This window comes from Pelophylax lessonae (assembly GCF_965119305.1).
Source record: "Pelophylax lessonae genome assembly, chromosome: 5".
NCBI lineage: Eukaryota > Metazoa > Chordata > Amphibia > Anura > Ranidae > Pelophylax > Pelophylax lessonae.
The window spans coordinates 537,730,497-537,754,211 of record NC_138772.1 but is presented as its reverse complement, the minus strand read 5'-3'; the positions used below and the strand labels follow the sequence as shown (position 1 = coordinate 537,754,211).

Genomic DNA, 23,715 nt, shown 5'->3' with positions numbered 1-23,715 from the left:
GGCATAATCGGGAAAATCACCATTACCTCTTATAAATAATAAAGGGCCCAAGCATCCAATGCAAACAAAGCTAATCTCGCATCCTCATCTAAAAAAGAGAAAGAGATAAAAGAGAAAAAAAAAAGCGAGGAAGAGAGAAAAAATGGGGGAGGGTAAAGCATAGGAGAAATATAAGGGTAAAAAAGGAAAGAAGAAAAAGTATATATAGAATCTCTCTCCATCCAACTCCCAAACCCCAGACCCCCGGGTACTCATCTTAGGGAGTTAGGAAATAGGAAATATAGTCCAAGCGGCCCATGCCATGGTATGTTTAGCCTACTGTGCTGTGCTCAAAATAACAAAGAATGTCACATTTTCCAGCTTTGGTGGAACCTGGCAATATGAACAGTAAGGTAACTTGAGGAATATTAGGGATTAAAGTCACAGCTTAACCTAATTCACTAGTTGGTGAGCAGTCTCAACGTCTTTACTATATCAACCTATTATGCTGTTTGACGTTCATCCTTTCATCATTTTTGTAAATTTCAGGTAGGTCCATTTAAGTGCTATATCTTGCAGTTCCTTCCCTACATACTGTTTATAAATCTTTTCTCTAGTTTTCATCAGGCTAAAGAAAAATTCATAGAAGACCTGAAAGTTGAAGGTTTCATGTACAGTGACCTCTCCATATTGGCCTCAGACCTTCCTTATTTCCCACCAGAAGAAGAGCACCTGGAAGATGGCATCCATCTTGTGATCTGTGTGCATGGGCTGGATGGTAATATTCGTCTCAGTTTTTTTTTTTTTAATTTCATGCACTTTCAAACTACACTTTTATTTATTGATTATGAGGAATAATTACATCACAGTTTGTGATCTTAGAACAGAGGTAAATGAATACAATTTGATGGCACCTTAACCACTTTACCACCGGAGGATTTTGCTGTCTGACGTCCAGGCCACTTTTTGCGATTCGGCGCTGTGCGACTTTAACTGACAATTGCGCGGTCGTGCGATGCCGTACCCAAACGAAATTTATGTCCTTTTTTTCAAACAGAGCTTTCTTTTGGTGGTATTTGATCACCTGTGCGATTTTTACTTTTTGCGCTATAATCAAAAAAAGAGCATTTATTTTGAAAAAATAACAATATTTTTCAAATTTTTTTATATGAAATTCCCATAAAAAAATGTAAAAACAAAAATTTTTTAAATTTTTGGCCAATTTGTTTTCTGCTACCTATGTTTGGTAAAAAAAATCACAATAAGCATATTTTGATTGGTTTGCGCAAAAGTTATTGCGTTTACTAACTAAGGGAAAGATTTCTGTCATTTTTGGTGTTTTTTTTTTAACGCTTAATGGCGGCGATCTGCGATTTTTTTTGCGGGACCTCGACATTGCGGCGGACAGATCGGACCCTTGACTGACATTTTTGACACTTTTGGGGGTACCAGTGACATTACTACGGTAATCAGTGCTATACATATGCACTGTTACTGTAAAAATGACACTGGCAGGGAAGGGGTTAATTTTATTGGAGAGGGAGGGGTTAATGTATGCCTGGTGCTTACTAACATGTGGGGGGGGAGGTGACTGAGTGAGTGACACAGGGACAGATCGGATGTTCAGCTATGCTGAACCCTGCAATCTGTCCCTGCCTGTCACTTAGGAGATCCGCCCGCTCTGTTTACACAAGCGGGCGGATCTCCAAACTAGATTCCCCGACGATCGGGGAACAGCAGCGGCGACCGCCGCTGCTCCTCCCCTGGCCCGACTCCCGCTGTGACTGAACACAGCGGGAGCGAGCCTCCGGCGGCGCGCGCGCGCCGCCCACAAGGGGCGGAGTCCAGCGACGTAGGTCTACGTCGCTGGACGATAACGAGCCACATTGCTGCAGTAGCAGCAATGTAAGCGGAGTTAAAGTGGTTAAGAATCCCATTTTCTGTGTCCATAAGTAAATAAAAACATGTTCCCTCCCCTTTACCCTTGGGGTTTTCAATTTGCAATATTTTGGCACAACTTATATCCTAAAATATTACATACACAATTTTATTTAGTACTAAGAACATGTATTTAATAAAAAAAAGGAGCAAAGCTAAGACCTAAGTCAAGTCCTACCCACTCAGCGCTTATGGTAAACACAATATTGCAAGCAGTGATGATACCACTATTGGATGAATGAAATAAATATATAAGAATAAAACAGCTGCTGCTATACAGAAATAAACATATAAAAGGTGCATATATAAAACACTGGGTCCTATGTATACACTAGCAGCGCTAATAAGCTCCTCTACAGGCGACCTAGGATATATCCAAAGATAATCAAAATAAATATATATTGCACATCAAAACGTGAAATAACCACTAATATCTTTTCACTTATAACATAGAGTGCAGTGCAGAGTCCCAATAATAGTGTCCTCCTCAAATTCTTATACCCGGCAGATGCACAGAAACCTCCACCACACCTCTGTGATTCCCCTAAGTAATAAGAACGTACCCTTGATAATAAGGTCTAGCACTTTGGATAATATGTAGGCTTCTTCCACCTCAATCTGGCTGCACAGACCCCGGTCCTGGAACAGGCTGTGAATGATAATCACATCTCCTCCAGATAGCTCCTCATATCCATGGCCACATAAAATCAAAAAAGGGGACCCATAGTGTAATATGTAACACACAGGCATTTATTTTAAGGACAAAAAAATATTGCACTCACATTAAATGAAAAGAAGCACAGCATGTAATCAATTTTACCAGCGCGTCCCGCTGCTCCCCACGTTAGAACCGCACATACACTTTTGCCGAAAGGCTGGATTTCCTTCGCACCGGACTTCCGGGTTCCGGGACGTGATGTCGGCGTGACGTAGGATGCTAGTTGGTTGCCTAGGTAGCCGTGTGCTCACGCCCTGACGTGTTTCGTCATCGTGGACTTCAACAAATATATTTATTTTGATTATCTTTGGATATATCCTAGGGCGCCTGGAGAGGAGCTTATTAGCTCTGCTAGTGTATACATAGGATCCAGTGTTTTATATATGCACCTTTTATAAGAACATGTATTTATTTAAGAATTAACGGGTGTGGCGCATGGTATATCCATCATTAGAGATGGGCTCAGGCCTGTTCTGGATCTTAGTCCCAACCCACCTGCCCGATCCCACCAGGAAGCCGACACTGCACACCGCTAATCACAGGCATTGAGACAGTCTGCAGCTGCACAGATCAGAAAATGTCTCACTGCCGGTAATTAGTGGCGTGCAGCTTTGGCTTCCTGGCGGGATCGGGCAGGTGGATTAGGACTAGGTTCCTGAACATGCCTGAGCCCATCTCTACCCATCATACCAAAACTGCTAGTACTAATAGAATAGAAGTGAATGAATTGGTTTATCCAGAGAAAGCTTCATTCAAGATTGGGCAGGTTTACCGGTCCCCAGGTTCTCACAGATCTTTCCGGAGTTAAATAGTAACACGTTTTATTCCTTAACTGTTAAATATACACTATATGGCCAAGCATTTATGGACTTCTGACCATCACACTTATATGAGATTATTAGAGATCCCTTTCCTAAACAACAGGGATTCATTTGAATTTGATCTTCTCTTTGTAGTGATAAGAACCTCCAATCTTCTGGAAAGGCTTTCCATAAGATTTTGGAGTGTGTCTGTTAGATTGTGTGTCCATTTAGCCAAAAAAAAATTTGTGAGGTCAGGTAGTGATGTTGAATGAGAGGACCTGGCCCGCAATCAGGGTTCCAAGTCATCTCAAAAGTGATCAGTAGGGTTAAGATCAGAGCTCTGTGTAGGACACTCAAGCTCCTCTGCATCAAACTGGCCATACCACCCATAAAAGCGAATCAGCCGCTGGGACCACTTTTATGTGAAAGAAGACCGCCCGCCCTGTAAAAAAATACCAGGGTTATGGCAGCCATCTGCTGCCAGAACCCCAGTATTTCATGTCAAAGTAGTGACATAAAACTGAGGTGGGCGGTCCGTAAGTGGTTAATAGTATGCACAAAAGAAACCTTTTCCTGGCTCCCCCATCTCTACAATTAAGCCCTACAGGATGAAACGCGTTGTGGTCTCTGGGCAGGGACCGCTGCTGTGGTTACTTGTGGAATAAACTTGTGAACATCCTGATGCCCTCAGTGTAGTGAGCCGAGGATTGTGCTTCATTTTGTGTTGATGGGGACAAGGGCCTCTTTCCCAAAACCCTGTCAACGGTTGTTAACCTCCTTAGCAGTATTCCCGAGTGTGGCTCGGGGTTAATTTTCAGTACCAAAAGCGGTAACCCCCGAGCCACACTCGGGATTACCCCAGAATCGCACTCACCTTCCCTGCGATTCCCCCGCCGTCCTCCAGCCATCCTCCCGCTGTCCTCCAGCCATCCTCCCGCTGTGTGCTCGGCCAATGCCGGCTCCTGTCTTCCGGTTCCCTTCCCTGCGAGCGTTGCGACACACGCAAATTAAAAAATGTAAATACACAAATGAGATGATAGAAAGCTGTGATCCTAACGGATTGCATTGTATCATCCCATTTCACCACAGGATTTCACCTGGTGACTTTTCCAGTGCCCTGCCTGTGCTTTTCCAGTTCTTTGTGCCTGGAAAATTGAGAACGGCCATGGCGCCCAAAAAGCGTTCTTTTTGCGCAAAAGCGCTTTTAGACGAACTGGAAAACAGCAACAGCGAAACTGAGTTACTTGAAGAACTGAGCGATAGCGATTCGTGGGAAAATTCGTCATCAGGTACGGAAAGTGATGACAGTGACGATTCTGATGTCTCTTTCTGGCACATCGCTTGTGGAATTTGGGAAGAATATCAAATGATTCTTCAGAATTTCCAACGGAGCGATGTGCCAGAAAGAGACATCAGAATCGTCGCTGTCGTCACTTTCTGTACCTGATGAAGAATTTTCCCAGGAATCGCTATCGCTCAGTTCTTCAAGTAACTCTGTTTCGCTGTTGCTGTTTTCCAGTTCGTCTAAAAGCGCCTTTGCGCAAAAAGAACGCTTTTTGGACGCCATGGTCGTTCTCTATTTTCCAGGCACAAAGCACTGGAAAAGCACAGGCAGGGCACTGGAAAAGTCACCAGGTGAAATCCTGTGGTGAAATGGGAGGATACAGTGTAATCCGTTAGGATCACAGCTTTGTATCATCTCATTTGGTGTATTTACATTTTTGAAATTGCCGCCGGTTCCTCCCCCCTGCGTCACAATGCTTGCAGGTAAGGGAACCAGAAGACAGGTGCCGGCATTGGCCGAGCACACAGCGGGAGGACAGCGGGAGGACGGCGGGGGAGGACAGCGGGGGAGGACAGTGGGAGGACGGCGATGGATCGCAGGGGAAGGTGAGTTTTAAAATATAAAACAACAGATTTCCATGCAAAACAATGTACAGCTTTTAGCACAGAAACCCATCCTGACATAATCAGACCGCCAGGGAGGTTAAAGGAGTTGTAAAGTCAGAAGATTTTTTATCTTAATGCATTCTATGCGGTAAGATAAAAAACCTTCTGAGTGTAGCAGCCCTAATACTTATCTGAGCCCATCTCTTCCCAGCGATCTCCACGAGTCCCCTCTCTCCTGATTGGCTGAGACACAGCCGCAGGAGCCAATTTCAATCAAAGTCAGTTAGCCAATCAGGAGAGAGGGGGGGCGGGTCCGAACAGCAGCTTCTTGTCTGAATGGACACACAGAGCTGCAGCTCACCTCGGCTGCCCCCATAGCAAGCTTCTTGCTGTGGGGGCACTCGGCAGGAGGGAGGGGCCATTAGCAACAACGAGAGACCCGAGAAGAGGAGGATCTGGGCTGCTCTGTGCAAAACCAACCATTTTTTTGCGATACGGCACTGCGTTGCTTTAACTTACAATAGCGCAGTCGCTGTAACAAATAAAAAATTGATGTCTTTTTTTTCCCCCACAAATAGAGCTTTCTTTTGGTGATATTTGATCACCTCTGTGTTTTTTTTTTATTTTTGCTCTATAAATAAAAAAAAGAACCACACTTTTAAAAAAAATAAAAAAACAATATTTTCTACTTTTTGCTAAAAAACATACCCCAAATTTTTTTTAAAAAATCTAATTTTTTCATCAATTTGGGCCAATATGTATTCTGCTACATATTTTTGGTATAAAAATTCCTAATAAGTGTATATTGATTGGTTTGCGCAAAAGTTATCGTGTCTACAAACTATGGGATACAATTATGGACTTTTATAATAATGGACAGCGATTTTTAGCGGGACTGCAACATTGAGGCTGACAAATCTTATGCTAGGTGACACTTTGTGGGGACCAGTGACACCAATGCAGTGATCAGTGCTAGAAAAATGTGCACGGTTACTGTATAAATGACACTGGCAGGGAAGGGGTTAACATCAGGCGTGATCAAGGGGGTTAAGTGTGCTCCTAAGGAGTGCTTTCTAACTGTGGGGGGAGTGGATACACTAGAGGAAAAGAGAGATTTGTGTTTCAGCTGGCCTGAAAACGAGAAAAGAGAACAAAACTGTACAATTTTTTCCATTCTGCACATTGCTGCTGTTTCAGCAGAAAATGAGCAAAACGCTTGTAAAATGCTCTAGTCACGTTTTCAGGCATTTCTATTGAAGTCTATGGGGCCAAAAATGCCAGTAATCTGCAAAAAGAAGCTCATGTACTTTTTTGAGCAACAGGTATTTTGCTTCAGGTGACAGAACACTCGTGTGTGTGAACAGGGGCCATTGAAATGAATAAAATTTTGCTTGTTGGGCGTTAATTGAGCTTCACACATGAGCGGTTTTCAAGCTGAAAATCGCTCAGGTGTGAACGGAGCCTAAGTGATTTGTGGTTGATGTAGAAACAAAATGGCTTTAACCACTTCTGGACTGGAAGGATTTTCCCCCTAATGACCAGGCCCTATTTTGCGATTTGGCACTGCGTTTCTTTAACAGACAATTACGCGGCCGTGCGACGCTGTACCCAAATAAATTCGATGTCCCTTTTTCCCCCACAAACAGAGCTTTCTTTTGGTGGCATTTGATCACCTGTGCAATTTTTATTTTTTGCGCATTAATAAAAAAAAAGAGCGACAATTCTAAAAAAAAATATAGATATATTTTTCACTTTCTGCTATATAACATTCCAAAAAAAAATTTAAAATCAAAATTTTTTAATATTTTAGGCCAATTTGTTTTCTGCTACATATTTTTGGTAAAAAAAAAAATCACAATAAGCGTATTTTGATTGGTTTACGCAAAAGTTATTGCGTTTACTAACTACGGGAAAGATTTATGTCATTTTTATTGTTTTTTTTTTTTCTTACTAGTAATGGCGGCGATCTGCGATATTTACTGCGACATTGCGGCGGACAGATCGGACCCCTGACTGACATTTTTTAAACTTTTGGGGGGACCAGTGACATTACTACAGTAATCAGTGCTAGAAATATGCACTGTTACTGTAATAATGCCACTGGCAGGGAAGGGGTGATCAAGGGGTTAAATGTGAGCCTAGGGGAGTGAGTCTAACTGTGGGGGGGCGTGGCTAGCAAAATGATCACAGAGACCTGTGATCCTATATAGAAGGATCACAGGCGCTCTGTGATCATTCCAGAGAGAAGGACGGCCAGCTGTGTTTACAACGGCTGTCCGTTCTTCTCTCTCAGCGGGGAGCGATCGCGGGTGTCAGGCTGCAATCGGAGCTCCCTGCCCCATGCATCGGCTTCCCTGCTGACGAGTGGGGGCGGGAGCGCGCCGGCAGCGGCATGCGCTCGCCCCCTAGCTGCCTGCGCCCGACCGACGTATACCTAAGGTGGGCGGTCGTAAAGTGGTTAAGCCCCTGTTCACATTGGGGCGATTTGACATGCGACTTGACATGTCCAATTGCATGCCAAATCGCAACCTATTGCTGGCAACAGCGCGGCGACTGTGTGACGCCGACTTTACAGCGCCGCACTGATTTCAAAAAGTAGTTCCTGCACTACTTTTGGTGACTTCGGGGGCGATTTCAATAGACATCTGTGGATAAACCCACACAGATGTCTTTCAAATCACGCTCAAACTCGCAATGAAATGCGTGTTTGAAACCTGTGCTAGTTCAAACCCGTCTCCAATGTGAATGTGGGCTAAAGGATAACTAAACCCCAGAAAAGCAACGCAATATACAGTACTTTTCACCTTTCACGTTGCATCTTTTCACAAGTACAGAAAATAGCTGCTGGTCTTGCCAGAACTATGAGCTGCACAGAGGAATATCTTCCTTCCTAGCTCTCTTCTGGAATTTACCTGTAGCACTGCCCCCTTGAGGACTGCTGAATTCTTCATCTTTTTGGGTCCCTCTGGGTTACCGTTAGCAACTGCATGCCCAAACTTAGCAATTTACTTTCCGGCTCAGTCAATAATCAGTCTAGGGGTTGTAGTTGTTTTATTTTAAAAAGGGATGGGAGAAGGGATAGAGTGGGATACTCCGGAATTGAACTATTCACAGTTGATGAGGACTCCTGCTTGAGGATGCAGCAAAGCTGCCAATTCATCTTGCCACTAGATGAATCTAAGGTAAAGTCTCTGTCATGAAACTTGATTGAGCAACTATCTTCAGGGTACTGGCCTACAGGGGAGGACTGGGCCAGGAGGCAGGGGGGCAATTGCCCCCTGGGCCACTCTGATGCCCCTTAAAAAGGCTGCACTGCTTCTGCCACAAACATGTCTAAAGCCCCCCCCCCCCCCAGCATTGATGGTGTAAACTGTGGTCAGTTCCGACCGAGCTGTCTCAGCTTCCCCCAACCGCCCCCTGCTGGCCAGGTCGGGAACCTGGACTCAGCCGTTAACTAGAGAGTATTTGAAGCAGGGCTTCAGCTTGGAATGGAGGTCAGGAGGAGGACGGGAAGAAGGAGAGTGGGAGGGGGGCCGAGTCGCTGCACCATGGGCTTCTGGTTTGTACTTGCCCCCTGGGCCAAAAGTTGTCAGTCTGCCCCTGCTCGCCTAGCACCCCCCTTTCATTCCACCAGCTGACACCCGTCCTCTGACTACTCTACTCCGGGGTGGCCCCCTCACAGGTCAGGCCCGTAGACACGATCCCCTGTACTCATGATACAGTTTTTCCAGGTTCTCCAGTGTCTCAGCCCCTCTAGTCAGCTCTCCTGGACCTCTGGGTTCAGCTCCTTCCTTCTGGCTCACCAGGCCGACTGTCTGTGACCACATGCCACCAATGCAGAGGAGGAGGCAGCCGCCATCCTCCCTCCGGTATTCTGCTCACCAGCCAAAGACCCCGCAGCACATGTGCTCCTGGCTTTTATACCACACCCCAGAATGCACTGAGACAGCCAGTCTGTGACAATCACTGAGGCTGTATCAAAGCCTGTGTACCCATTGGTCAGGTTTTCTCCACTGTCCAACATGCCTCCCTATTGGACCAGCGTGGAAACACTCCCCTAGACCAGATGAATCACACACTGAGCACCATGAGCAGACCTAACTCCAAGATCCTGATATCTGTTAAGCAGAAAGCAATATAGATTTGCCTGCTGCTCCTCTGATAGGCAGACAGAGCCAAAACCATACTCTCTCACTAGCACCTACCTAGGAGGGTGCTACATACCAATTGCCCTGCCTACCATGTAATGCAAGGTTTCTCAACCTGGGTTCCATGGAACCCAAGGGTTCCTCCAGACAGTGGCATCTTAAGAGCATTATAGGCCACCGGGCAATGCAGTGCACTGGGGCCCCGCCTACACAATCACCCACGAGAATAAAATTGCAAATTATTGATAAGGCGATATTTATTGGTACAGCAGTGCCAGGCTAAAGACAGCTTTCAATTTCGGCGGCTGGGTCCGGTGAACATACACACGGACGGGAGTCAGACTCAACTGTCCTCTGTGTGCCTGTTCCCATGGAGGCAGACAGGCATTCCTGCAGTTATGGGCACCCCCTCTACGGCCCAAGTGGCCTGACAGCAGCGCAGGGCCAACAGACGCTTGCCACCTGCTAAATTCGGCAGCGGAATGCACACGGGAATTGGGATTAATGCTTGGCTGGGGCTGGGTTGCTGGGCAGGTGGGGCCCCCCAGGCAAGTGGGGCCCCTGGGCAACTACCCAGCGTGCCCATTCGGTAAGATGGCCCTGCCTCCAGAGGTTGCTAGGGGTTCCTTGAGCAATGGGCAATTTCTGCCTCTCAGATAAGTTCCCACTGACACCATTCATCGTTTTATCTATCTGTAAGGGGGTAATTCTTCCCAATGTCCACAAGTGTAAGGAGCATTCTTCCCACTGATCACACTAATATATCATGAGTTGCAGATATAGCATTTTTAGCAGGGGTTCCCTGACACCAGAAATGCATTTCAAGGGTTCCTCTATGATGAAAAGGCTGAGAAAGATTGATGTAATAAGATGAAGAGATACAGACATGTTTGTAGTCCATATCAGGTTACACTGAGAACTATGGATCCCTCCACAGAGCCGGTGCTAGACTGTTTTGCACCCTAGGCAAGACCAGCTCTTTGCACCCACCCCAAAAAAAAAAACTGTACACATCCCCCCTTCCTGTACATAATGCCTCCCTTTCCCCCTTTTAACTCCACTCTCCCCATCCTGTATACACTGCCCCCTTTAATCCTACACCCCCCCTTCCTGCCCTTCTTTAATGCTACACCCACTTTCCTGCACACACTGCCCCCTTTAACCCTACACCCCCCTCATATACACACTGCCCCCCTTTAATCCTATACCCCCCTCATATACACACTGCCCCCCTTTAATCCTATACCCCCCTCATATACACACTGCCCCCCTTTAATCCTATACCCCCTTCATTTACACACTGCTCCCCCTTTTAACCCTACACCCCCTTCATATACACACTGCCCCCTTTAACCCTACACATCCCTTCATATGCAAAGTGCCCCCCATTTAACCCTACACACCCCTTCCTGCACACACTGCCCCCCTTTAACCCTACACCCCTTCCTGCACACACTGCCCCCCTTTAACCCTGCACACCCCTTCATATACAAAGTGCCCCCCTTTCTAGAGGTGACCTCCCCTGGGGATGAGGAGGTGACAGGAGAGGAATGGGGCACTGGCCATGGCTGCGCCCGAGGGGTGGCAGTGCGCCCTAGGCGGCCACCTAGTTTGCCTAGTGGTAGCACCGGCCCTGTCCCTCCATTGCTACATTAGAGGAGTGACATAGCTACCCAGGGACAGGAAGAGTGCTATTTATAGGATTACCAGGTAAAACTAATGCAAAATAAGCTTGAAAAGAAAACAAATGCAGCCACCACATCAAGAACTAGTACTAGTGTATTATTTTACATTTTGATTTTGGGTTTAGATACTGTACACTTCAACAAAATGCTAATTTTTTAATAAATATTGCAGGTAACAGCGCAGATCTGCGATTAGTCAAAACGTTTCTTGAGTTGGGTCTACCAAGGGCAAATCTGGACTTCCTAATGTCCGAAAAAAATCAGGTGTGTATGGATGTTTGTTTATATCTTGTATTTTAGTACAATTAGTATATTTAATATGTAATGCAGTGTAATATGACCCATGAATATTGTGGGTTTTTTTGTGTATTTTTGAGATTTATGGTTATCGGACAAAAGCAAAAATGATAAAAAAAATACATATTTGCAAAAATATGTTTGCATTAGGGTGACAGGAACCCCTAAACCACTGCTTTGCTCTGCTGGCAGACTGTACCGCTTCCACTATCTAACTCTCCTCTCCTGAAATACTCTGGACTGATGGAGGACTCTGCTCCTTCCTCTATCTATCTAACTCTCATCTCCTGAAATACTCTGCCCTGCTGGATGACTCTGCTCTTTCCTCTATCTAACTCACCTCTCCTGAAATACTCTGCACTGATGGAGGATTCTGCTCCTTCCTCTATCTAACTCCCCTCTCCTGAAATACTCTGCACTGATGGAGGATTCTGCTCCTTCCTCTATCTAACTCCCCTCTCCTGAAATACTCTGCACTGACGGAGGATTCTGCTCCTTCCTCTATCTAACTCTCCTCTCCTGAAATACTCTGCACTGACGGAGGATTCTGCTCCTTCCTCTATCTAACTCTCCTCTCCTGAGATACTCTGCCCTTCCTCTATCTAACTCTCCTCTCCTGAGATACTCTGCCCTTACACTATCTAACTCTCCTATCCTGAGATACTCTGCCCTTCCTCTATCTAACTCTCCTATCCTGAGATACTCTGCCCCTTCCTCTATCTAACTCTCCTCTCCTGAGATACTCTGCACTGCTGGAGGACTCTGCTCCATCTTCTATCTAACTCTCCTCTCCTGAAATACTCTTCACTGCTGGAGGACTCTTCTCCTTCCTCTAACTCTCCTCTCCTGAAATATTCTGCACTGCTGGAGGACTCTGCTCCTTCCTCTATCTAACTCTCATCTCCTGAAATACTCTGCCCTGCTGGATGACTCTGCCCCTTCCTCTATCTAACTCTCCTCTCCTGAGATACTCTGCCCTTCCTCTATCTAACTCTCCTCTCCTGAGATACTCTGCCCATTCCTCTATCTAACTCTCCTCTCCTGAGATACTCTACTCTGCTGGAGGACTCTTCTCCTTCTTCTATCTAACTCTCCTCTCCTGAAATACTCTGCACTGCTGGATGACTCTTCTCCTTCCTCGAACTCTCCTCTTCTGAAATTCTCTGCTCTGCTGGAGGACTCTGCTCCCTCCTCTATCTAACTCTCCTCTCTTAAAATACTCTGCACTGCTGGAATACTTTGCTCCTTCCTCTATCTAACTCTCCTCCTTTATCTAAAGCTGGTCATACATTGAAAGAAAAAAAAATGATCTGATTTCCCCAACCACACATTTAAGGTGGATGGGAGAATTACTTCTGCTAAGATTGTGCGTTCTAATTACTGGGGTACTTCCCCATCATTTGAAGACATTGGTCAGTGTTGCCAGCGATTAAAAAGATTAGAAATTGGACTTGAACTGGTGTTACATCTTGATATATTGGATTATTAATTGGAGGTGGATTTGAGCTCGCTTGATGCATTTTCATGGCTGATACTAGTAAAATTGTGCAGTTTTATAGTGACAGTTCACACCCCAGGCAGGTTGTGCGTATGTTTCTCAAAAAGTGGAAAGATCTGGGTCCTGGAGTTGGGAGACTTTATAGACACTTAGGAGGGAAGAAGCCTCCAATCCTGGGTTCATTGTTTGCCAGTAGCGAGGATGCTGATTGTGTAGGTGTGTATAGCCCCTATGAATTGAGTATGTGCAATAATTCAGCGCTCTACCCTCACCAGGGGTCAATGTGGCTGCAAGGGAGCGACCAGGAGTGCAGTCTTGCCCAATAGAGTGTTGTCAGGAGGAACAGTCAAGGGCCTACATTTGAAGCCAGAGCAATGGTGCTGCAAGGGCAAAACAGGAGGCTGATATGAAATGCTTGTGTTTTTAGGAATGCTGAAAACCCCTCCTTGAAAAACCATGTGTTTTGTGAAGCTTTCTTTTAATAACTTATACGAGGTATGCTGTAAAAATAAGAATTGGCGAGTGGTAATTTGGTGAATTCTTGGAAAAGCTACCTTGAGCTACCCAAAATATATATAACATGCACAATCATGCCTACCGCTAGCATTGATGGTCAGTCGCTATAGCTGGCTTTGAGTTCTTCACCTATAGCATCTCCCTTTCCCAAAAGGGCAAGCAGGCCTACCAGTATTCAGTTCCCCCCAGGTCTTATACAAAATGCTATAGTGCATGACTACCACACCGGGGCAGACATGAGCTAATCACAGAAAATAGGTACTTGCAATTGGTAGACAGGTAGAGTGGTCCAATGGCAGTCTGGGTTTGAGGCAGGCAATGCTCAGAGAGTAATCAGGAACAAATCTGTGGTCAAAAGGCAGGCTCAGAGTTCAGAGAGTAGTCCAAAGTCCAATCTGAGGTCAATAACAAGGTAATCCAAACAAGCTGGCAGGACGGGGGATCAGGCAAGAGTTAAGGACAAGGCACAGGAACAAGGCAGGCAAACAGGGAGCTTGAAGCACGTGTTGCAAAAACTATCACATGCATGACACTAATAATGGCGCTTTTCCACTGCATGGAACCGAACGGTTCGGCTCGCTTTTGCGCTTTTCCACTGCATGGTACTTCATGGTACGGTACGGCGGCGCTTTTACACTACATGGAACCGAACAGTACGGCTCGCTTAAACAGTACCACCTTGGTTGTGGTTCCAAGAGGGCCGTACCGATACCATATCCCAAAATCCTTTGCATGCAGCCTTGACTGTTTGTCACTACTAGCCACTGATTGGTCAGAGAATCATTGTTATCCAACCCACTTTACTTTAGTGGAAAAGCAAACTGTACCGTACCGTACCGAACCGAACCGTTCCAACACCGTACCATGCGTTACCATGCAGTGGAAAACCAAACCGAGCCAAGCAGGGCCGAGTGGAGCAAAGCCGGGACTTGCAATGGAAAAGTGCCATTAGTGCTTGGCAGGCCTAAAACAAGTTTAGTCTCCACCTAGAGGCTGTGTCTACATCAATCATCCTCTAGGTCAAAGATATCCAAACTGTGGCCTTCCAGATGCTGCAGAACTACAAGTCCCATGAGGCATAGCAAGACTGACAGCCACAAGCATGACACCCAGAGGCAGAGGCATGATGGGACTTGTAGTTTTGCAACAGCTGGAGGGCCACAGTTTGGATATCCCTACTCTAGGTGGGTCTAGGAATGTCAGACAGAGAGAATATTGTTCAGCCAAAACCAGGATGCTGGAATGAGACCAGCAGCTTCCATGGAACAGGAGCCCTACGTGCTGACACAAAGCATGGACCCAGGTTTGGAGACTTATTACCTCCCAGGTCGCTAGGAAGTCTCTGGGCTCCAGGACCCAAACCAGGTTTTTCCCAATCTCTGAGGAAATTGAAAATTTAGTTTCCACCATAAATTCCCTGGGTCAGCTGATTCAATATAATTTCTGCGCTGACGACACCAAAATCGATCTCTCCATCCCTCAGCTCACTCCTTCAGTCTCCTCCCGCATCTCTAATTTACTAACCGACAAATCAGTTTCGATGTCACACCACTTCCTCAAACTCAACCTGTCCAAAACCAAGCTCATAATATTTACTCCTCCACATGCCCCTTCCATTGACTTCTCTGTCAAGAGCAATTTCACAATCATCAACCCATCCCCGCATGCCAGGGTGCTAGGTGTTATCCTGGACTCTAATGGTGATTTTCCACTGCATGGACCCGAACGGTTCGGCTCGCTTGGTACTGCATGGTACGGTGTTGGAACGGTTCGGTACGGAACAGTACGGCTGGCTTAAAAAGTACCACCTTGATTGTGGTTCCAAGAGGGATGTACCGGTACCATATCCCACAATCCTTTGCATGCAGCCTTGACTGTTTGTCACTACTAGCCCCTGATTGGTCAGAGAATCATTGTTATCCCACCCACTTTACGTTAGTGGAAAAGCAAACCGTATCAAACCGTACCGAACTGTTCCAACATGCGGTACCATGCAGTGGAAAACCAAACAGAGCCAAGCAGGGCCGAGTGGAGCCGGGCCGGTACTTGCAGTGGAAAAGTGCCATAAACTCTCCTTTCGGGACACTCCAATCCCTTTCCAAAGTTTGTGGCCTCAACCTCTGCAACATCTCGAAAATATGCCCCTTCCTAACCAATGAAACCACAAAGCTCCTAATTCACTCCCTGGTTATCTCTCACCTTGACTACTGCAACTCCCACCTCATTGGCTTACCTTTACATAGGCAATCCCCCCTTCATTCCACCATGAATGCTGCTGCCAGACTCATCCACCTTACAAACCGCTTAGTGTCTGCTACCCCTCTCTGTCAATCCCTCCATTGGCTGCCACTCACCCAACAAATTAAATTCAAAATACTAACAATAACTTACAAAGCCATCCACAACTCGGCCCCCAGCCACATCACTAGCCTAGTCTCAAAATATCCACCAACTCATCCTCTTTGTTCCTCCCAAGACCTCCTGCACTCTAGTTCTTCCCATTCTCGCCTCCAGGACTTCTCCAGAGCCTCTCTCCTCCTTTGGAATTTCCTACCCCAATCTGTCTGACTATCTGCAACTCTATCGACTTTTAGGCGATGCCTAAAAACTTCTCTCTTCAGAGAAGCCCTTCCTGCCCTCGCCTAACAACTGTTTTTTTATTTTCTTCATAAGCTAATCCCCCCCCCCCCCCCCCGGTATTACCTTTTGTATCACTTGACCCTCTTTTCTAGATTGTAAGCTCTAATGAGCAGAGCCTTCTGATTCCTCCTGTATTGAATTGTATTGTAACTGTACTGTTTGTCCTAACATTGTAAAGCTCTCGCAAACTGTTGGCGCTATATAAATCCTGTTTAATAATAATAATAATAATAATAATAATAATAATAATAATAATAATATATTAGCATCTTAGAGCCCTTAGAACTTGCCTGACTGTTACTGTCACTGTATATACCTCACACACTGTTCCCCTCCTCTGTTGTAGACTCAGTTATTATGGTGTTTTTCTTTCCTCTTTTAGAATGACACATTTGCCGACTTTGATGCGATGACTGACAGGCTGATTGATGAGATTATCCAGCACATACAGCTATATAACCTCTCAATCTCCAGGATAAGGTGAGAGAAGACATCATAATGTTCCAGAGATTCAGAAGTTATTGATCTGAAGTACAAACTAAAATGTGAACTTTGTGTGCTTTTGGATGAATGATTTCAGTCCCCCTCCCTTCTACATGGGCACATGTCCAGATGGCGTGCATAAAACCGCCAATATCTAGTTGACATTTTGGGACAAGTTAGAAATTGTAATGTACCTGTTTTAAATGGCTCATGCTAGGTGAAGTCAAAATAGTAAAATATTTTATTGGTATTAATCTACACTATATTACCAAAAGTAATGGGACGCCGGCCTTTACACGCACATGAACTTTAATGGCATCCCAGTCTTAGTCCGTAGGGTTCAATATTGAGTTGGCCCACCCTTTGCAGCTATAACAGCTTCAACTCTTCTGGGAAGGCTGTCCACAAGAACTAGGGGTGTGTCTATAGGAATGTTTAACCATTCTTCCAGAAGCGCATTCGTAAGGTCAGGCACTGATGTGGACAAAAAGACCTGGCTCAAAGTCTCCACTCTAATAAATCCCAAAGGTATTTTATTGGGTTGAGGTCAGGACTCTATGCAGACCAGTCAAGTTCCTCCACCCCAAACTCGCTCATCCATGTCTTTATGGACCTTGCTTTGTGCACTGGTGCGCAGTCATGTTGGAAAAGGAAGGGGCCATCCCCAAACTGTTCCCGCAAAGTTGGGAGCATCAAATTGTCCAAAATGTCTTGGTGTTCTAGTCCAAGTCATTTGGTGGAGGGGGGGGGGGGGGGAGTTATGGTGTTGGGTTTTTTTTTGAGGGGTTGGACTTGGCCCCTTAGTTCCAGTGAAAGGGAACTCTTAAGGCGTCAGAAGACATTTTGGACAATTTCATGCTTTCATCTTTGTGGGAACAGTTTGGGGATGGCCCCTTCCTATTCCAACATGACTGCACATCAGTGCATAAACAAGGTCCATAAAGACATGAATGAGTGAGTTTGGGGGTACCCGATAGAACACCTTTGGGGGGAAATAGAGCAGAGACTGCGAGCCAGGCCTTCTCGTCCACATCAGTGCCTGACCTCACAAATGCCTGTCTGGAAGAATAGGCAAACATTCCCATAGACTAATGCCTCGTACACACGCAACGATTATCGGCCGACCGATCGTCCGACCTTTGTCCAAGTTGTGTTTTGTTGGTTGGAATGTGCCTAGACTGCACACAAATTTTCTCGGCCAACAAAAATCTACTTCAGAAGTGATGTCATGTGATGGTTTACTTTCCGTGTGTTTTTTCTTCTCTGAGCATGCCCAGTCTTGCTCATCAGATTTTTGTCTGCCGAAATCTGTACTGACTGACGGAAAATCGACCGTTGTGTTGACAGCCAACAAAAATTTTATAGCCTGCACACCAGATTTTTTTCGGCCGAAAAGTCGGAGTCGGTTGTCGAAAGCATCATACTAACAAGCTGAAAATCCGCAGATCGGACGTTGGCCGAAAATTCACGGCCAATAATCGATATGTGTGTACGAGGCATAACTCCTAAGCTATGTGGACAGCCTTCCCAGAAGAGTTGAAGCTGTTATAGCTGCAAAGGGTGGGCCAACTCAATATTGAACCCTACAGACTAAGACTGGAATGCCATTAAAGTTCATGTGTGTGTAAAGGCAGGCGTCCCAATACTTTTGGTAATATAGTGTATCTCTGTATGAGATAACAATGGTAAAGTGAGGATTTAAAAAATTATTTTGGGTCATCTTCCAAGATGGTGGTTATGCCTTAATTTTCTGTCTTGTGCATTTTCTTTTCTTGTATACATATACTGTAGGTGCCCACTAGTTAGTTTATTCTGAGTTAGGACCGAAAGTGGTGTCCCAAGGTTAGAATTTGTAAGGGATACATTAAGAGAACTGTACTGAGAGAAGGCAGTGTGGAGGGATGGGTTTGGAAGGTATGAAGCTGAGGATATTTATATATAATTTCTTCTTCTAATAAAATAAAGGATTAAAATTGTGTTTTTTCAGCATACAGTTGGTGGACATACTTAACCCTGTATAAGGGCCACTGGAGGCTCTCCTAGTTTTTGTTAAACTCAGATAATTGTGGATTCAGCCAGATAGGGTTGTTTGGTGATCTGTTTAATTGCAGATAATAAATATGAATGTCTGCATGTCTAAAGCTGGCCATACACCCATAGAAATGTGTTAGAATGTTTTTGTTTTAAGAATGTTTGTTCGATTTTCTGAAGGTTATTTCGGGTTTATTTTCTGATCAGATCAACATTAATTTTTAACTGTAGGGATGAGAAATCAATTATTAAACACATAAAACATACACAACCTAATGTTAGGCCCCTTTCACACGGGATGGATCTGTTTTCACGGACTCTGCCTGCTCAGCGGGGGGATCACTCTGTTGTTCACACACTGGCCGGATGTCAGGCTGAGCCCGTGTTCTTGCCCCCACCGCCGATGTACTGCTAGCTGGGTTTCTGGCCAGTCAACGTCGCCAGCAGGTGTCCGTGCCATCACATGGATGGATGCTAGATGTGACAGGTCTCCAGGTGGACCAACGGTACACAGACCGATAGAGGAAACACTTGCGCCGGGCAGCTGAAGCGTTGGCAGTATGGGAAATGACGTCACTCCACCACGCTGGCAAGAGACAGTGAGGACGAGCCTACGACTCTTACAGTGGAAGAGCCAACGGTCCCGTCACCATGACTCTTGCCGGTAGAGTGACGTCATCTCCCGTGCCGCCACCGCTTCAGCTGCCTGGCGCAAGTGTTTCCTGTATCGGTCTGTGTACCGTTGGTCCACCTGGAGCCCTGTCACATCAAGCATCCATCCATCCTTGTGACGGCACGAACACCTGCTGGCGACGTGACACTGGCCAGAAACCCAGCTAGCAGTACATCGGCGGTGGGGGCAAGTACACGGGCTCAGCCCGACATCCGACCAGTGTGTGTTTTTAACTTCTGTTGATTTTATGCAATAAACTGTGTAGTTTTTCCCACCACTATGCCGTTTACCATCAGGTGTTTGTGACTGATTTCATTAATACAATTATTACCAGAAGTGCTCCCTAACTTTCAGCCTTCTCACTCAAAATTTGGAATATCGGCCGGGGCCGATGCAGATACAGTATATCGGCAAAAGTCAATATCAGCCCTTGAATCGGCCGATCCCTAATATATATATATATATATATATATATATATATATATATATATATTTATATATGATATGTAAATATAAATATATATATATATATATATATATATATATATATATATATATAATAAATAAATATATATAATATTGTTCACTTTCTGCTATATATTCCCTGTAATAAAAAAATTAAATTCCCATGTTGCAAATCCCCTGATCAACTCTATGCGAAGGAGATGTGTTGCACTGCATGAGGCAAATGGTGGTCACACCAGATACTGACTGGATTTCGGACCCTCCCATACCCCCCCCCCCCCCCAATACAGTAAAACTGCACATTTTAGAGTGTCCTTTTATTGTGGCCAGCCTAAGGCAAACCTGTGCAGTATTTATGCTGTCCAATCAGTATCTTGATATGCCACACCTGTGAGGTGGATGGATTATCTCAGCAAAGGAGAAGCGCTCACTAACACAGATCTAGACAGATTTGTGAACAATATTTGAGAGAAATCGGCCTTTTGTGTACATAGAAAAAGTCTTAGATCTTTGAGTTCCACTCATAAAAAATTGGGGCAAAAACAAAAGTGTTGCGTTTTATAATTTTGTTCAGTGTAGTTCCAATATTCTTTATTAAATTTTTGAAAAACTATATAATGGGGCAACTAGCTGTAATTTGCTTTGGTGCAGACATCGGTAACCAAGAAAATGCGCATAACATAATCTCACGGGTGACAAAAATGTAATAATGATGTTGATAAAATCATAGACATACAATTACCAACACCAGTTAGAGGTAAAGTTGCTACATCTTGTTGGAGGAGGGGAGTTAGGAAGGGGTGATTGAGAGGGGGAAAGGGGGAAATAGAGTTGGTATTTTGAAGGACTAGGTGGAAGGAAAGGAGGTTTAACCAGTTAGATGAGGTAGGCAACAAATATCAAATATACACTCACCGGCCACTTTATTAGGTGCACCTTGCTAGTACCGGATTGGACCCCCTTTTGCCTTCAGAACTGTCTTCATTCTTCATGGCATAGATTCAACAAGGTGTTGGAAATATTCATCAGAGATTTTGGCCCATATTGACATGATAGCATTGCGCAGTTGCAGCAGATTTGTCGGTTGCACATCCGTGATGCAAATCTCTATTGGATGAGATGTGGTGAGTGTGGAGGCCATTGGAGTACAGTGACCTCATTGTCATGGTGAAGAAACCAGTGGTGAGATGATTGGAGCTTTGTGACACGGTGCATTATCCTGCTGGAAGGAGCCATCAGAAGATGGGGACACTGTAGTCATAAAGGGATGGACACTGTCAGCAACAATACTCAGGTAGGCCGTGGCATTTCAGCAATGCTTAATTGGTACTAAGGGGCCCAAAGTGTGCCAAGAAAATATCCCCCACACCAATACACCACCGCCGCCAGCCTGAACCGTTGATACAAGGCAGGATGGATCCATGCTTTCATGTTCTTTATGCCAAATTCTGATCCTACCATCTGATTGTTGCAGCTGAAATTGAGACTCATCAGACCAGGCAACATTTTTCTAATCTTCTTTTGTCCAATTTTGGTGAGCCTGTGTAAATTGTAGCCTCAGTTTCCTGTTCTTAGCAGCCAGGAGTGGCACTCGGTGTGGTCTTCTGCTGCTGTAGACCCTCTGCTTCAAGGTTCGATGTGTTCTGTGTTCAGTGATGGTATTCTGCATACCTTGGTTGTAACAATTTACTGTAAAAACGAATTGAAAAGGATTAAGAGATGTGCATGGAAGCCAGCAAGCCCCCAGTCTGATGTACTCACCCTCCAGTCTGCCACCAACCAAGTAGACGTCTCTCATGATATAAATAAAGAACAGGGGTTTAGTTGCCACGCATTTGCAAACGCATGTGCAAGCTGCAGAGCCACGACACGGCACCCTGTTTTATCTGCAGTCCTAACACTTTTAAATTTGAGTGTCTCCACACTGGGAGCACATGGCTGCTAATGGAGGGATAGGAGGCAGGTGGGAGGGAGCAGCCCAAACTTCCCCCAACCCACCCCCATCCATTACTGGTCTGGTATCTCAAAACTCTAATAGCGATGTTCTTGTGATGGTACAAACTGAAAATGACCAGCTGAGAAGCATACACCTCCAATCCCCTTGGCGGATGCAGCGTAAAACACAGATTGGGACTTTATATGAGGCCATTGGCCTGTATAGCACAGTGCCTCCATCCCTAATTTCATAAAATATTTGGGACTTTACATGAGACAAGCAGGTCATGCTATGGTCTCCATTCCTGTATATGAAAAAACTGGGGTCAAATTAGACTGCATCCACCAAAAACGCACGAAAATCGCACAATTTACTGTTGCCTTTCTATCATCTCAATCCAGTCTGCACATTCTGACCTCTGACATCAAGGCATTTTCCTCCACACAACTGCCGTCTACTGGATATTTCTTTTTTTTTTTCCGGACCATTCTTTGTAAACCCGAGAGATGGTTGTGCCTGAAAATTTCAGAAGATCAGCAATTTTTGAAATACTCCAGTCCATCTGGCACCAACAACCATGCCACAGTCAAAGTCACTTAAATCCCCTTTTTTTCCCCAATTCTGATGCTCAGTTTGAACTTCAGCAAGTTGTCTTTACTATATCTAGATGCCTAAATGCATTGAGTTGCTGCCATGTGATTGGCTGATTAGTAATTTGTGTTACCAAGCAATAAATAGGTGTACCTAATAAAGTGACTAGTGAGTGTATAAACAAACAGAACAACCAGATCAGTGATATCCAGTCAATAGTAAGAAAACGAGGTGTGTACACGTCAGCCACTAAACAGGGAACTGAAGTTCCTCTTCAAATACCACTGGTAGGGGTTACATCAATTTAAATATAAATGTACAGTATGAAAACGTTTGGGAAATTAAACCTTTTTGTACCTGTGTGATTTGTCCCTATGCAGTTTCATTGGGCATTCGCTGGGAAACATCATCATCCGATCAGTGCTCACCCGCCCTCGCTTCCGATATTACCTGAACAAGTTACACACCTTCCTTTCCCTTTCCGGACCCCACCTGGGAACTCTGTATAGTAACAGCACTTTGGTCAGTACAGGTGAGTTTTTGGGGTGTTATGAATTGGCAAAAGGGTATATTTTCGGAAGGTGCAAGAACCTATTTTATGGCCCTCAGGCTAACATGCTCCGACATTATACTGTAAATACTGTATAAACATGTATGAAAAATATGTATACATAAAAATAACCTATGAAAAATAACTGTAAGGGAGAGATGGTCCTATATAAATAGACAGCGATCAATCTACTATAGGAATATAAGAAAGGCGAATCAAAGTATAGCTAAAAGGATACAGAAAATGGAACAACACAAATGAACCCCATTGAATGTCATTTTAATTAAAGAGAGTTTAGAATCCAAAAAGTGGACCTTTCAGAGACCCAACAAACTGTATAAAACAAGCTCTTTCTGAAAAGCTCGACCTTATCGTAAAAAGTGCAGTCCGGCAACGCTCTATAACTGTATTTGACCTTTGTAGATGTATCGGATCTCTGTAGATGTATGGGGATCTGTAGCTGTATAAGGCACAGTAGATGTATTAGACCTCTGTAGATGTATGGCCCTTTGAAGTTGTATGGGGCTATTTAGATGGGTTGCACCTCTTTGGATGTATGGGGCTCTGTAGCTATATAAGGCACAGTAGATGTAATAGACCTCTGTAGATATATGGCCATTTGAAGTTGTATGGGGCAACTTAAGATGGGTTGTTCTTTTTGGAAAAAAAAAAAAAAAAAAGATGGGTTGCACCTCTTTAGATGTATGGGGCTTTGTAGCTGTATAAGGCACAGTAGATGTATTAGACCTCTGTGGATGTATTAGACCTCTGTGGATGCATAGCCCTTTGAAGTTGTATGGGGCTCTTTAGATGGGTTGCATCTGTGGATGTATTAGACCTCTGTAGATGTATGGCCCTTCTAAGTTGTAGGGGG

The 23,715-nt window shown here is 44.8% G+C and overlaps 1 protein-coding gene across 1 annotated transcript in view; it reads left to right on the top strand.

The window, feature by feature from the left end:
* The window catches only part of FAM135B (family with sequence similarity 135 member B), a 143,974-nt gene that overhangs the window by 108,339 nt on the left and 11,920 nt on the right, over positions 1–23,715 (top strand). The window contains exons 13-16 of the mRNA XM_082257944.1: positions 597–757; positions 11,334–11,425; positions 16,495–16,592; positions 22,672–22,823. Of these exons, the coding sequence (XP_082114070.1) occupies positions 597–757; positions 11,334–11,425; positions 16,495–16,592; positions 22,672–22,823 (503 nt within the window). The remainder of the gene's footprint in view (positions 1–596; positions 758–11,333; positions 11,426–16,494; positions 16,593–22,671; positions 22,824–23,715) is intronic.